This window comes from Diabrotica undecimpunctata, chromosome 1, assembly GCF_040954645.1.
Source record: "Diabrotica undecimpunctata isolate CICGRU chromosome 1, icDiaUnde3, whole genome shotgun sequence".
Lineage (NCBI taxonomy): Eukaryota > Metazoa > Arthropoda > Insecta > Coleoptera > Chrysomelidae > Diabrotica > Diabrotica undecimpunctata.
Window position 1 is genome coordinate 16,473,850 of NC_092803.1, and position 14,717 is coordinate 16,488,566.

General features: G+C 34.2%; 3 protein-coding genes across 5 annotated transcripts in view; 1 reads left to right on the forward strand and 2 right to left on the reverse strand.

The window, feature by feature from the left end:
- The window catches only part of LOC140445412 (transient-receptor-potential-like protein), a 142,530-nt gene that overhangs the window by 63,462 nt on the left and 64,351 nt on the right, over positions 1 to 14,717 (reverse strand). The window lies entirely within an intron of this gene.
- Positions 1 to 14,717, forward strand: part of LOC140445430 (transient receptor potential protein-like) — a 69,717-nt gene that overhangs the window by 21,926 nt on the left and 33,074 nt on the right. The window contains 5 exon segments of the mRNA XM_072537445.1: positions 511 to 653; positions 717 to 918; positions 6,438 to 6,608; positions 8,880 to 9,114; positions 12,434 to 12,586. Of these exon segments, the coding sequence (XP_072393546.1) occupies positions 511 to 653; positions 717 to 918; positions 6,438 to 6,608; positions 8,880 to 9,114; positions 12,434 to 12,586 (904 nt within the window).
- LOC140445479 (rho GTPase-activating protein 11A-like) lies at positions 4,474 to 5,535 on the reverse strand. 2 transcript variants are annotated; one of them, XM_072537533.1, is made up of 2 exons: positions 5,133 to 5,535; positions 4,474 to 5,068 (listed from the first exon to the last, which is right to left on the reverse strand). In XM_072537533.1, exons 1-2 carry the CDS (start codon positions 5,184 to 5,186, stop codon positions 4,556 to 4,558), a joined length of 567 nt encoding a protein of 188 aa, XP_072393634.1. In that variant the 5' UTR covers positions 5,187 to 5,535; the 3' UTR covers positions 4,474 to 4,555. The 2 variants fall into 2 exon arrangements, with proteins under 2 accessions (XP_072393634.1, XP_072393626.1); XM_072537525.1 differs by having other exon boundaries at positions 4,475 to 5,064.

Sequence of the window (14,717 nt, forward strand, 5' to 3'; positions counted from 1 at the left end):
AAAATTTACTATAGCGGGAAAATTCTGAAAGAATGGTTACTATCTGAATTTTTAAGCGGTGGGAGATGTACGAATCTTTTATGGCGTTATAGTTTTGTAAATTCAAAAAACAATACAATCTTTTATGACCCGCTATTAAAAAACCATTTCAGTAATATTAGAACAATAAAAATGCAGGTGCGTTGGAAGGTTTGATTCAAATTGTTTATTACTTTTCTTTTAGAATCTCTGACCTAAATTTAATCGCGTTTCAGATAAGCGCGTCAGGTATTCTGTAAATATATACAAAAGGATCTGATTTATGAGGTAATCAAAACTCAAAAAGACATTTAATGAAATTGCTATTTTTTATTATGAATTAAATATATTATAGAGCCGTATTATGTTTTGTCGATAAAGAAATATGTTAGGGCCGTAACACTTTTTATGTTGCTTTTTTGATAATTATTTTCATATAACTTAGTGTATATATTCAAAATTTAATATTTAAATAAAATATATATTTTGCAGAGTTGGGAAAGGATTGATAGATCAGCATCAACGTTTACATCAGATATAACTCCACTAATCTTAGCAGCTCACAAAAACAATTATGAAATAATAAAATTACTTCTAGATAGGGGTGCAACTTTGCCAATGCCTCACGACGTAAGGTAATCTATTATATTTGCTTCCTCAGCAAGTATGCATTATTTTGAAAATAAAATAATTTTTAGGTGCGGTTGTGACGAATGTGTATTCTCAAGCAAGGCAGATTCCCTAAGGCATTCCCAATCAAGGATTAACGCATATAGGGCGCTATGATCTCCTTCTTTAATATCTTTATCTTCGAACGATCCACTTTTAACAGCTTTTGAACTTTCTTGGGATCTTAGAAGACTTAGTAGGATGGAAACTGAGTTCAGAATTGAGTATATAGTAAGTAATGTTTAAGCAGATATCCAATCTCAATTTCAAGTTGAAACAAAAGCTTTTATGCACGACAGTGTAACCATAGCGTGAAAGACCTATAATCCCCCAGCTCTTTTAAACATCGTTTAGCAAACACTTCTCTTGTATTTGTTTGTGTGAGTCCGTGTGCCATGTTAGTGAAATAAATACAATTCTTTTGTCATGTTTTCAGCTGATCTACAAAGTCTTCAAGTTGATCAACTATTTATTTGATTATAACTTATTCACACCTATCATATTGTCCAATATATCAAAAAGACATTACCTGTTAGCCATTAGACGCTCTGTCGAGAACGAGAACTTCCCCACTCAGTCTATACTGCGTGAAGTCCTGTTCAGTCAAGAGTTCTCTCCCCTCCGTCGCACAGTCTCTAGTACGGACTATATTATCTTACTCGTGAAGAGCTATGTTAAAGATCTGATCGATACTCGTAACAGGATTAAGAGAAGAGCCGGTTTGCTGAACACGCCATGTAAAAAAATTGGACAAACACATAAAAAAACACTCATATACCCATACAAGATATTAATCAAGCCCGTGATCGAATACAAGGCTAAGATATACGTCTTGTTTAACAGCTGCTATCGTTGGAAAAGAGCATTCTGTGTAAAGTAAATTACAAACGACCTGACTAACTCTCCGCCCTATCAACTATCAAACATCCCAACCATTTTTGAAAGGCTTACCTCTCTGTGCAGGAGTTATATACTACAAACTATCAGACGCCAAAACTTGAGAGCCCAAAACATACATAAAACTGCCTGCTCATCTCTTGGCAATGTATTCATCAGATACCCCAAAAGAAAGCTTTCATATAGTTCTGCCAATAACGAATTTGCTTAGGAATACATCGACACCCTGAAGGCAACTTTTTTTTAGCACACGGACAGGTAGTTATAGGTTTTCTGAGGTTTCCCTGTGAAATATAAAATACACTCAGATGCAAGAAAAAGCAACGCACAACGGAAGCAAAAATATTGGCAATCCATTTACACATTATGATGGAGGCGATATATCTATTCATATTTTACTTGGCAATGCGAGAAACTATTTTACATCCCGATCCCCTTTGCACATTTATAGAGGAAAGGCGACAAATTCGGACCCTCAACTAGTTTTTACTTAATAACATTTATACTTAAGTAGTTTGAATTCCAATTAAAAAAAAAACTAAACTGACATTATCTAGGAATAACTTTTCTTAGTTTGAAATGTTCTAAAATTATATATTATATGACTGCTAATTTTTGCAAAAGTTCACAAAAAATGCACTTAAAATAATTGCTGTAAATTTAGGCCCCTGTTTTTTCTCGAATTTCGTATCCCCAAGAAATGTAATGGACTATGACTGGTGTAGAAATAATTCACAGTTAAATAAATATATAATTTATTATAAATATATAGGGTGGGAGGTTCTACCAACTAAGTTGAGGTGGACGCTTGTTCGTGTGCAACCCATGAAGGAGAATGATGTGTCACCAGGTGAGAAGATTCAGGATAAGTTATAACAGGATCATCAGATGTACAGCTGTTATCATCTAGATCAATGGGCTTCTCTTTTTGGGCTTCTGCAATGAACTAGGGATCACAGAACTTCTACCCAGTGCAAAAATTCCAGTTGTCTTGAACCTATTGATTGCTATTTCTGTCCTTTAATACTTTAGGCTTTGCCAAAGAGCTCCATTACGTCAAATGCTGTTAGAGGGCATTGGTTTATTAACATACATTGTCTAATCTCTTGACTATATTGATAAGACATAAAAGACTTATCTAAGTGCTGCAGTTTATGAGTTAAATGAGGCGGTAAGGAGATAATTGTAACATGGTTACATGCCCCGTCAAAGACTAGGAGAACAAGTTATTCAGTTTTAGGTTTTGTAGTGCTCAAAAAATGGTCAAACCATTTTGTAAACAGTTCTGTTGTAATCCATCCTGATGCCTGCACGAGAAAGACAGCACCTGTAGGAGCCACTTTTTGCATCTGAGCATTTATATATTTTGAGGAAATATCACCATGGGTGGATTATAGTCACCACCAGCAGTCATACAGACTACAATTGTTATCAAGGTACCTTTGTCTGCTGATATAAGAGAGCCTACGTGCCTTGTTCCTCGGAGACCAATGACTGGTTCTACTTTACTCTGAACTATCGTCAGGCCACTTTCGTTAACGTTGAAAGTTTTGTTTACTGGATAGCTGTGTTTTTCAAACGCATATTCAATGTTGTCAAAAAACATTGACACATTTTCTTTGTTGAAACCTGCAGCTCTTGCAAATGAGGTTCCTGTTGGCTTACGAACTAAAAGTCGGCCCTTATGCCTTTTCATGAATAGGTCTAGCTAGGCTTTACCTACCATGTTGTGTTTAACAAAAGGGTGCATTCTGCCATTCCTTTCAGCCAGTTGATAGGCCATCCGCCGAAGGTCTCGCCTAGTCAAATCAAAAAATGTAGATTCCATAACCAAACAATACTTAACCAACTGTTCCTCCAATTCGGGAGGCAAGACAGTAGGTCTTCCTGGAGGCCTAACAGAAGATGCTTTTGCTGGTTCTCCATATTTTTCCATTGACAAACGCATCAGCGTGGTCTTGGGTACTTCACAGGTCTTGGCAGACTTATTCCATCCCATTCTTTTTGGCCTAGTGGCTTCTATAGCCTTAGTCATATTTTCCTCTGAACACAACCTCTTCTTATTTTCTTTGGTAGTCTTCGGCACGGTTTTATAATCTGCAAATATAACATTCGGAATTAGTTTTAAATAATGGAACGTTTTTGCTTTAAACTGAACGTTTAAAACTAACCTCACTAAAAAACTTAGCAGTAGAATGGTTTTTCCGTTTACTACATACTACGTTAGCATTAAGTTCTTACCTTGACGTAAACTATCGTAGTAAATAATAAACAGGAACACTGCAAATATTCCAGGAGTCACAAAAATAAAAAACACTCGTCACTGTCTAAACTTAGTCACTATCTGAACAGCGGCAGAGCCTCGACATCCGGCAATGCCAAGGAAAGGTTTACGCTGTTTTCCCATTGGCAGCAGCACCTCCGTATGAAACTGCACTGGGGGTCCGAATTATCAGCAGGGGTCCGAATTTATGGCGGTTCCTCTACTTGTTCATAGGAAGGGCACAGCCCCAGCTGCCCTCAACGTAAAATAAATTCAAATTTCAGATAATTCAATCATTAACAATGTTTTCTTTCTCATTAACACTCAACTCGTTCACAATTAGATAACAAATAATTCTGAAAAGATCCTTCTTAGCATTCAAGCCCTTTCAAGATGACCTACTCGGCAGGAGTCCAACCACCACCACCAATAACCACCACCTAACCGTGATCAACGACTGAACCAGTGCAGCCACCCAAAAACACATACCACGTTATAAAGAGGTGACAAGAGTCACCTAAGACAGAACTCATAGAAAATCTATGATCGAAGTACACTCAACTACCATAAACCAAGCTACAATTATGGAAAGCTATATTAATTTAGATTGAAAACTATATGCAGTGCAGTGTTTGACTTCTAGAGATCATGCGAAATTAAAAAAAAAAGATATAGTAAAATAATCTACAGGTTTAAAACAAAAAACAATTAAACTTTTATTCTCCTCAAAACGTCTTCGAATGTTTCAAAAATTGCAGTAAGTTTCTGGCAAATTGTTTTATTTCTTCGTAACGGCCACTTAGCTGTCATAACTTCAGGTACCATTCCGATCATATCTGATCTAGAAATTAATATTTTCACGATACTGTTAGCTACAGATTTTTTATTGGTAGATGGCATTATTAGAGGACCCACGCTGTTTACTAATGTGTCCAAGTCCAATTGGTTTGAAGATTTCTGCTTGGTGATTTCATCGAAAAACTGCAGTGTATATGCCAGTGCATTGATGTGTACTATTGGTAGTAGCAAACAAGCTAGAAGTAATGCTTCTTCTCGTTCATATAATTCGTAGCAGCTGAAAAACAATTCGTGGTATGTGCTCGGTATTAGCGGTGTGGGAAGTTTCTTGAGATATTTTAGTATAGCCATAGCAATATCTATAGGTGAGTAAATATCTAGAGGAAGGCATTGATCATGCATTATCATTTGTAAAACAGCTACCTTAAAAAGAGTACAAAACATTATTATTGGTCTAGTTGTAAAAAAACAAGAATTTAAATCATACCTTCTTGTTTTGTATTATTTCCACGTTTCTTAAAAATCCCCTTTGTAACAGCATGTTTTAAAATGAAACTGCACATATTGTGTAAGTATTCTGGCACTTCTACTATCTGATTTGTTTTCAACTTCACTGTCCTCATTTTTAAAGATTCGAGAGGTGATAAATAATCTTCAACAATTGGTTTTCTTCTACAAAGTGCCCATTTTGTTGGTTGTAGTTTCTCATTATTTTGAGCTTTCTTGTTATTTCTTGGTTGTGCTTTGATTTCTTCAGGCGGCTCGTATTGTACACCCAGTCGAGCATAGTATTTTACAACGTTTTCTCTCACGATATCTTTATGAGGATAACTACCAAAAAAATGAATACAAGTGCATATTTTTGAACATTCGTTAGTCATTTTGAGGAGAATAAAGTGACAAACGTCAATAATGATAGTAGTCACAGAAAGTGACGTAGTAAAAAGAAGAAAATGATTTAAGACGTAGTTAAACACCAGAACAAAAGAGACCTCCAAAAATATAAAAATAGTAACAGAAGAATATGACCAACCATGATATTTTATGGTATATATATTGGAACTACAAATTGTATTTTTAGGATAGTCCCTTTGGTGAATGGAATTTATACAACTTTATGCCCAAATTAAAGAGTGCAATAACCAATTTTGTATTATATATTTAAATATAAGGAAAAAAATCAAGAAAACTGGATGGCAAGAAATATCTTATTCATCTTTATGAATGTTTACAAAATTACTTGTAAGCATCTATGGTTATTCTTAATAGTTTAACAGTCTCTTTGTTATCTGGATCATTATGTAAATTACTAGCAGATATAACCAAATTTTTGAGTTAAATTTTAGTTTGTTTGCAGTAAACCATGTGCTAGATTTAGTAGAAACTTCCTCATAAGACATTTTTAAATCATCAAATTTTTTTCCTGATATAACGTATGTCGTATCATCTGTGAATTGTACGGATTTGTAGGGAGATATGAATTTAGGCAAATCGTTGACATACATAATAAACAAAAAAGGTCCTAATACCGAACCCTGCAGGAGTCCATGTTTTACTAATAGAAAATCGGAGAGATGACCTTTAGAACATTTAAAAGTAGTTCAAACTAGCTACGTAATTAGGTGTAAAAACTTTTGAATTATATGACAATCATGGTAAATAGTAATGATATTATGACATGATAAAAGAACAACGACTTTGTTCTACCCTTAAAGAGAGTAAACTTTTTGAGAGGTATTGTAATGTAAAATTTTGAATCCCAATATGGTATTATTATCCATATTTTTTCTAGGATATGAGAAACCAAGTGCAGCAATTTGCCACAAGTCTGTTAGACCATGCGAGAACGTCCCACGAACTTGAGATAATGTTAAATTATGATCCTGAAGGTGATATCTGGGTAACAGGAGAAAGACAGACATTGGAAAGACTGAAATTAGCAATTAAATACAAGCAAAAAGCCGTAAGTAAGAGGCAATTATTGGGCATAAGCTATGAGTTATATTTTGTACAGTGTTCTCTTCCTAAGTTAAGTTTCGTATGACCAAAATAGTTCTATTTTTATTTGATTACTTTTTGACTCCAAAAATTTCGATATAGCACCTACAAATGATAAAGTTCCAATTTGCTATTTATTTATTTATCATCATACGTACACAGGTCCTATAAATACGTTTGCTTTTTAGTTTTATTCTCATGTTATTATGTTTCTCATGTATTTTTCCATCAAATTAATAATTATGTATTTTCCTTCGGTTTTTTATTATATACTCCTCACTCTTGTATTTCATTATTCATCCACTGCCTTACCCTGTCTTTTTTGGTGCCTTTTGTTATACTATTTTTCTTATTATTAAGGACCCGACAGGTTTAATAACAGTGTGACTGTTACTCTTAAATGTCCTCTCGTCAGCAAGAAAGAAAAAAGCGGTTCAATCCTCTGCTTTAAATTCATCTGTGGGTGGATTTCCGAGGTTGCTGGTAGCTAGTCTTAAGCAAGACTAGCTATTCTTAGATCAAAAATAAAACACCAATCTGTAGACAACAAAAATCATCCTCGGAGTCTATTGTAGACTTGATATGGAACAGAGTTCCAGCAGGAGAGCTCTCACAGTATAGATGACTCGTCTGTGGAAGCCCGTGAAGAACTGACTGACCTAAAGTAAGCAAGCAATTTAATTCAACCCAGCCTGAGACACTTGTTTACCCCTTAAAATCACGTTCAGGTGTAACAATTCATTGAAACGAGGTGTATTATTTCGAGTTGTAACAGTACACCGCGCTCGAATGCTCCAGACCATCCCTTTTCTTTATATAGCACTTTAATGTACGATAGATGCACACTATGGGCACAAATGCTCTTCATGTGGGAATCCTGGATACTCCAGGATACTCAAGGATTCCAACATGGTTTTCTAATCGATTCAAATGCAGGCTAGCTTTAGACGCTTTATTCCTGCTATCCTCTTGCGACTTATTTTCGAATCTGAAATTGCTTTCTCGGGCCTTAAGTTTCCTCTCTGGGAATGTCAAAGACTTGCTGCTCGAGGATTTGGACTCTACGTACCCGGTTTTCTTGGCTTTTGTTAATTTTTTGGCGGCTTGCGTCGGTTATTGTTAGTATTTTTTATATTTTTTTGGTGGTCGAAGCCGTTTCTTATATTTTTTGTATATTTTTTTTATAGGATGTCTTTGTTTTCTCTCTAGGGTATATATTTATTTTTAATCCAGTATTTGTTTCTTCGGACTCTTGTACTTCCAATGTTCTAGTGTGCAGTATGGGACTTGGGTGGTTCTCCAGCTCAGCAAATTGCTCTTGCTTTTTCTGTGATCATATCGGTTACTCTGACTTGTTGCAGTTCTCTGAACAGAAAACATTCAGCAACGTATCTTAGTACGTTGACTGCTTCTCTTAGGCTGCTGTTGTGAGCTGCTTGGATCTTTTTCTTAGTTGTTTTACAGACGTGTAAAACAAACGTGTATTTTCGTTCTTAGTTTGCCATGTTGGCTTTTTGTATTTTGGCGTCTACGTGTTGTTTGAAGGTTTATTTTTTTGTCCATTATTGACTAATCTTACTCGAAATTCGCTCGTATTTTCACACTGATATTGGGCCCGTGAGTAGTGATGTTGGGATTTCCAGGTTAACTCGCCAGTAGAAAATATTTCGAGACGGGGCGATGTGCATCGGCATGCACATTAGTCCGAGACTAAAGGTCGCGATGGCATAAAGGAAAAGTCGTTAGAGTCTTGTAACAGAACATGGACTCCTCTTGGTGAAAGGAAGAACCCTATTTGTTTTAGGCTCAATAGGACTTCTGGTTATTCTCATTTCCTTATGCCTCTTAAATTTTTGAAGAAAAACCATAGAATCTTGAAACTTATTTCATAGGTTCCTATTGGCTTATGCGACCACAACTTTAAATATAAAGTTAATATGTCTTCTTCTATTTTTTTTTTTTTGTTTTTCTTTTTCATGAAACCAAATATATAGAGTTTTGAAAATATTTACATAAGTTTCCCTTAGTGTAAGAAAAATCCGTATTGAATTTGGGATCACTAGGTCATTTTGTCTTCTTCTATATGTATAAGCTTTGCATTTTCTTGAAGGAAAAGTTATAGTATCTTTAAATTGTTAAAAAGACTCCTCTTTGTGTACTGCTCAAGAATCCTGTCTGGTACTTTGATAATCCATTGTATCGGTTGTTCTTTGTACTGATGATTTATCTTTTCCAGTTTATCGCTCATCCTAACGTTCAACAACTGTTAGCTTCTATTTGGTACGAAGGATTACCAGGGTTTAGAAGAAAAAACATGATTGGTCAAGGAATTCAGGTGGCCAAGATAGGTATGATGTTTCCAGTATATTGTATGATATACATGATATCGCCAACGTCAAATATGGGCTTGTTTATGAAGAAACCGTTTGTGAAGTTTATCGTTCATTCGGCTTCTTATGCATTCTTTCTAAGTAAGTAAATAATTCAAATATATCATTTATATTATATGTTTAGTTGATATAAATCAGTGTCTTCTAAATATGAGAACTTGATGAAATAAAAATAAAGTAACATTAAATGAAATTTTTCTTAGAATAATTGCTTCAGTACTAAAATGAAAAAGTATGATAACATAAAAATCAAGAAGATATGATACAAATAATTGAAGGAGGAATATCAGGAACAACAGGAAACTAATTACAAAATTCAAAGTAGAAAAATATAACAGATTAGAGAAATATACCAAAAAAAATATAACATATATGAATGAATGATGTAAACCCATATATGGATATCACAGCCACAAATTTATTGTTAGCTTCAACTACATAAGGCACTGAGGATGATCTGATTAGATCGAAAACGTTATGCTACTGTAATAATGAGCTAATTTTGACGACACTTTTAAAAGTTTTAACTAGGTATATGTTTTTATATACCTAAATACAATTGTGAAGTGTTTTAACTTTTGTATGGTTTTTTAAACGATGGTATACAGCCAACTACTGGGATTTTCCCATTAATTTTTATTTAACATATATTATATTATCGAAGCAGATTATATTTAGTACTAAAGGAGACTGTTTTCTGATTCAAGTGGTGAATCTTCTAATACTGTTTATTGTAGAAAAATCCTTGTGTTCGATGCCTAAATATGTGTTCTATTATTTAGTAAGACAAGGTAGCTTACAAAATTCTTTATCATCCAGTCTTCTGTGTCCAAATTTGAACATAGGCCTTCCATAATTTCTTCCAATTCAATGGGTCTTGAGCTTTCTGCAGACAATTCCCAGCGAATCTTTTGGCGTCGTCTGTCCATCGTGAAGGTGGTCTACCTTTCCTTATTCTGTCTGCTTATGGTCCTTGGTTGACTAATTTTTTTCCTGAATTTTCTTAGTAATTCTTCTCTGTTGATCATAGTTCCATCTATATCTTTTTGTTACTTCTTTTTTGTCATTTGTTAATTCTCTCCTTAGAAGTTTGAGGCTCCTATTATCCAATCTATTGGATTTGTTCACTTATATGCTTTCTGTTGTCCGTCCTAACAAATCGTTGTATTCTTTTACTTGTCTCTCTAAGTTCGTGGTGTTCTGTGCTTTTATTACTTTGCATTTTTCTCCTCTCTTCTGTTAATGCTTATGTTTGGAAACTTATTCTTTTGTTATACGGTTTTTTTTTGGCTGTATATCTTCTACATTTCCTCTATAGCTTCTATTATAATGTCTTTTAGGGTGTTTACATTTAGGTCTGTATTCTTATTACTTTCGAGAATGTTATTGATGTGTTCTTTAAATACATTAATATTATCAGGCTCTGTTCAAATAATTTTGGACTTCTTTTTGATCATACGGTACCTTTCTTTCCCAAGATCTATTTCTATGGAAGTTTTTACCATTCTGTGGCCACTACGTGTTGAAAACGTGTTGAAAGATGGCTTATGTAATATCTCTAAAGATTTACCTCTTGCCAGTGATCCAGTCTTCTTGAGGTATAAAATGGAAAAAACATATAATTAAAATAAAAAAGAAAAAAGCAAAAATTGGATCATTAAAATAAAAATACGTCACAGATCTGTCATGTAAATAGAATAACCAAGAAGAAGATGATAAGATAATTAGAATTAGACATCTTTACAGAAATCAGACAGCAAATCTCAGAGTTGAAGGTGAACACACTGACTATGTGAAAATCATGCGTGGAGTGAGGCGTCTGAAAGAATATTTATCGAAGTTTTGCACGAAACTAAAAAAGGTATTCTACTAAATGGTTACCGGCTGAACAACATCAGATATGCAGATGATACCATAGTATTTGCGGACAACTTAGAAGACCTAAAAGTTCTTATAGACAAAATCACGTATTACAGTCAACAATATAGACTCGTATATAGACTAGTATAAACGTTAAGAAGACAAAGCTTATGATAATAAGCAAGAAAAGGATAACAGAAGGTCAACTCTACGTCAACAAATTTCCTGTAGAAAGAGTGACGCACTACAACTACCTCGGCACCATAATAAATGAAGAATGGACCAACAACCAGGAGATTAGAGCACGCATCGGAAAAGCTAGATCCACCTTCAATCGGATGGGAACTTTCTTCAAGAGTCACAATATCTCTCTTGATACAAAAGTAAGAATGCTGCCATGCTACGTCTTCTCTGTCCTTTTTTATGGTGTTGAATCGTGGACCTTGAACGAAGATATGTGCAGAAAACTGGAAGCATTTGAGATGTGGCTATATCGGAGAATACTTAACATACCGTAAACTGACCGAGTCACAAACGAGGAGGTCCTCAGAAGCATGAATAAAAATCACCATCAAATCTCGAAAGTTACAATTCTTCGGACATAGTATGCGAAATGAATACAGATATGCTCTCCTTCAAGCCATCCTGCAAGGAAAAATATTCGGAAAACAAGGTCCAGGAAGAAGCAGAACATCTTGGTCAAAGAACCTCAGAATCTGTTTCAAAACAACATCTGTGCAGCCTTTCCGCGCTGCTGTAGATAAGATAAAGATTGCCGTGATGATCGCCAACATTCGTAACGGATAGGCACATCAAGAAGAAGAAAAAGAAGTAGAGAAAGGAGAAAGAACAAATACCTATCCTCCATAAAGTGAAATAAAACCTTATAATATGACGCAGAAAAATTAGAATTCTTATAAGGCTTCCTGCCAAAAATAAAGAGAATTATACAAAAGGAAAAACAAAAATAAAAAGGGTAGACAAACAGGAAAAGCTTATTAGTAAAGTAAGGATATGGAAAAAAGATCAATATCAAGAGAAAACCAAAAAAAATGATTATAAATGAAAAAAGTAATAAAAACTAGTCCAAAAAGGATCAAAATCATGTAAAAGAAGTATAAGAATAATAGAAGTAAAAAAAAAAGGAAATGAAAAAAGGATTAAGAGAATAAATAAATATGCTGACGAAGATAAACATTAATACAAGAGCAAGAAGGGTAGGTATATAATAAAGAAATTAGAAAAAATGAGCAAACAAAGAAAACCAGGAAAAAAGTTCATTTCGGAGAAAAAATAGGTATTTTTAAGAATGAAAGCTAGTAAAAACGGGATTTTTAAAATAAATAGAATGTGAATTTCTAGAAAGGTCTAAAAATATAGCCATAAAATATAAAAAAAGGAAAAAGTGAATGCACCTTTAATATATAAAATATTTTATTTATATTTTTATATATTTATTTATAATTTTCTTCATACGCATTACCTATTTGTTTTTATTTTGTATTTCTTTATACTAATACATCCTGTATTTTCAATGTAGCCCTGTTGGGAGCGGCGTCTCAGAGGGTCGAGATCCTGTTTCTTGAATGGTTTGGCACGGATTGGGTACAAGACATGGTCAAAGAATGGAAGAGAAAAGAAAGGGGAGCCTTCTTCGGAATAGCTGAGTGTGGCGTTATTCTTTATGTTGTTAGTAAGTTTGTACAAATAATGTATATACATACATGAATTGCATAAAAAATTTTCCAAATAATTTATTTAAAAAAAGTATTTAACGAATCTCAGTTAACGAAGTCAGTAAAATAGTGTACAAAACATATTTGTATAATTAAAGGGCTTATTGCAATATAATGGTAAACCACAATTTTACAGAATTCTGTTTTATTGCATTCTGTATATAAAAAACCTGTGTTAACCTACAGAAAAATTATTGAGTGATTATTGCAGTAGATGGCGGAGATTTTGCTGACTCGTGTTATTAGAATCGCCCGTTTCTGTTCACTTTTTCGCTTAAACTTGGTAAGAAACATGAAAATGGCGTCAACTTCACGTACACGTGCTGCCTTAAGAGCAGTTTTAAGAGAAAAAAGCAGTTTAAATGGAACTTTTATTGACGTTAGTGAAGAGTGTCACAGACAAAGACTTTAGGCCCAGTAATGATGATTTTTTGTCTAAATCTAGTCATGTTTTTGTAAAAATATATTTCATTTATGTTATATGAACAAATATTGCCATGTGGCTTATCGAGTTATTGCTATAAAAATTTTGAAATATTCGTTAATTCTAGAGTCATTTTTTGTATCCTAGGATTAATTAATTACAGGAACCGATACCTACGCTTTCCAGAGATAACGAGGTAAATCCAGGGAAGAAAAATCTATCCAGATGGAGACAAATAAATGAGGAAAACTATTATCGAAATGAAAGAAAAAGAAGCCGTATTTCGGGACATGCTTCGAAAAAAACTAAGACCATTTTTATTTCACGGAAAATCGACAAGCCGTCTTGTTGCAAAAATAAATGTAGGGAGAAACTGGAAGGTAATCATGAACAATTATTTAAGAAATTGTGAGAGTTAAGCTCATTCGACCTTCAAAGCAGTTATCTCTTTAAGAGTATTAGAGTAAAAAATAAGAATAGATGGTACAAGAAAAAAAACAGAAAAGTAACATTTCTAGAAGAAAATATACTGCCGGATATTTGGTTAATGTAGGAGATGAGGAGATTAAAGTATGAACGACTGAATTTCGAAGCGTTCATAGTCTTCAAAAATCTCGTGGAAGAATTGAGAGTATTTTTAAAATAAAGTCAAACGGGGCTATGGTTCCTACTTCTAATATGAAAGCTAGGCACAAAAATAGACCTAATAAACTTACAGAGAAACATATTCAATCGGTAAAAGTCATATTGAATCTATTCCCTAATACCAAAGTCACTACAGCAGAGCCACAAATAAAAAGAAGAAATATTTGAACTGCAATATGACAATTACAGTACGGTATACAGATTTTTATGTGCCCTGGTGTAGAGAACTGATTATGCGAGTTAAAGAAAGAGCACACAGAAAATTATTTTGTACTGAATATAACACAGACTTTAAAGTACCTCTATCTGATACTTGGAAGACTTGTGATGAGACGATCATTAAAATAAAGACAGCAAAAGATACTAATAATACAAATCAAGAAAAAGATTTAACTACTTTATTGAATTTACACCTAGCTGACGTAATGCAAACTTAGCTAAAAAGTGAAAAAACACAACGAATGTATTGCAAACAAGGTAAAATTAGTATTACTGTAAACGCCACATAGGAAGATCCAACCTGTGGATCCACACGCCATATCCAAGATGTTGCATGTGTCGACTGTAGCCGAAAAGGTGGATAGTGGTGTGATTATGCTTTTTATATAATTAACGGCAGCAAATAGTTACCACTCCGCTACTGACAGCGTGGATAAGTATGTAAACAAGGCGCTCGTTAACCTCGTTTGACTTACCTTAAAGTGTACCTCTGCAAAAATTAACCACTGGTCCTGCATTTTACTGTAGAAAAATTTGGCTTTATAACTTAGGGATTTACGACTGTACCAACGACAAGGGATACATGTACTTATGGGCCGAAGATAAAGCTAAGCGCAGAGCGGATGAGGTTACTTCTGTTGTGATGAATAATAATAATATCGTATGGCTTTTTTTTGCCGGGATCCTTTTGGACTGTTCCGGCGTCAATTGCATCTTTAACCCTATTTTAAGTAGCTAGTGTCGATGCACACTAGCCCAGGGAAACCGACGAATTTACGTGCCCTTCGAAGCACAGTGAA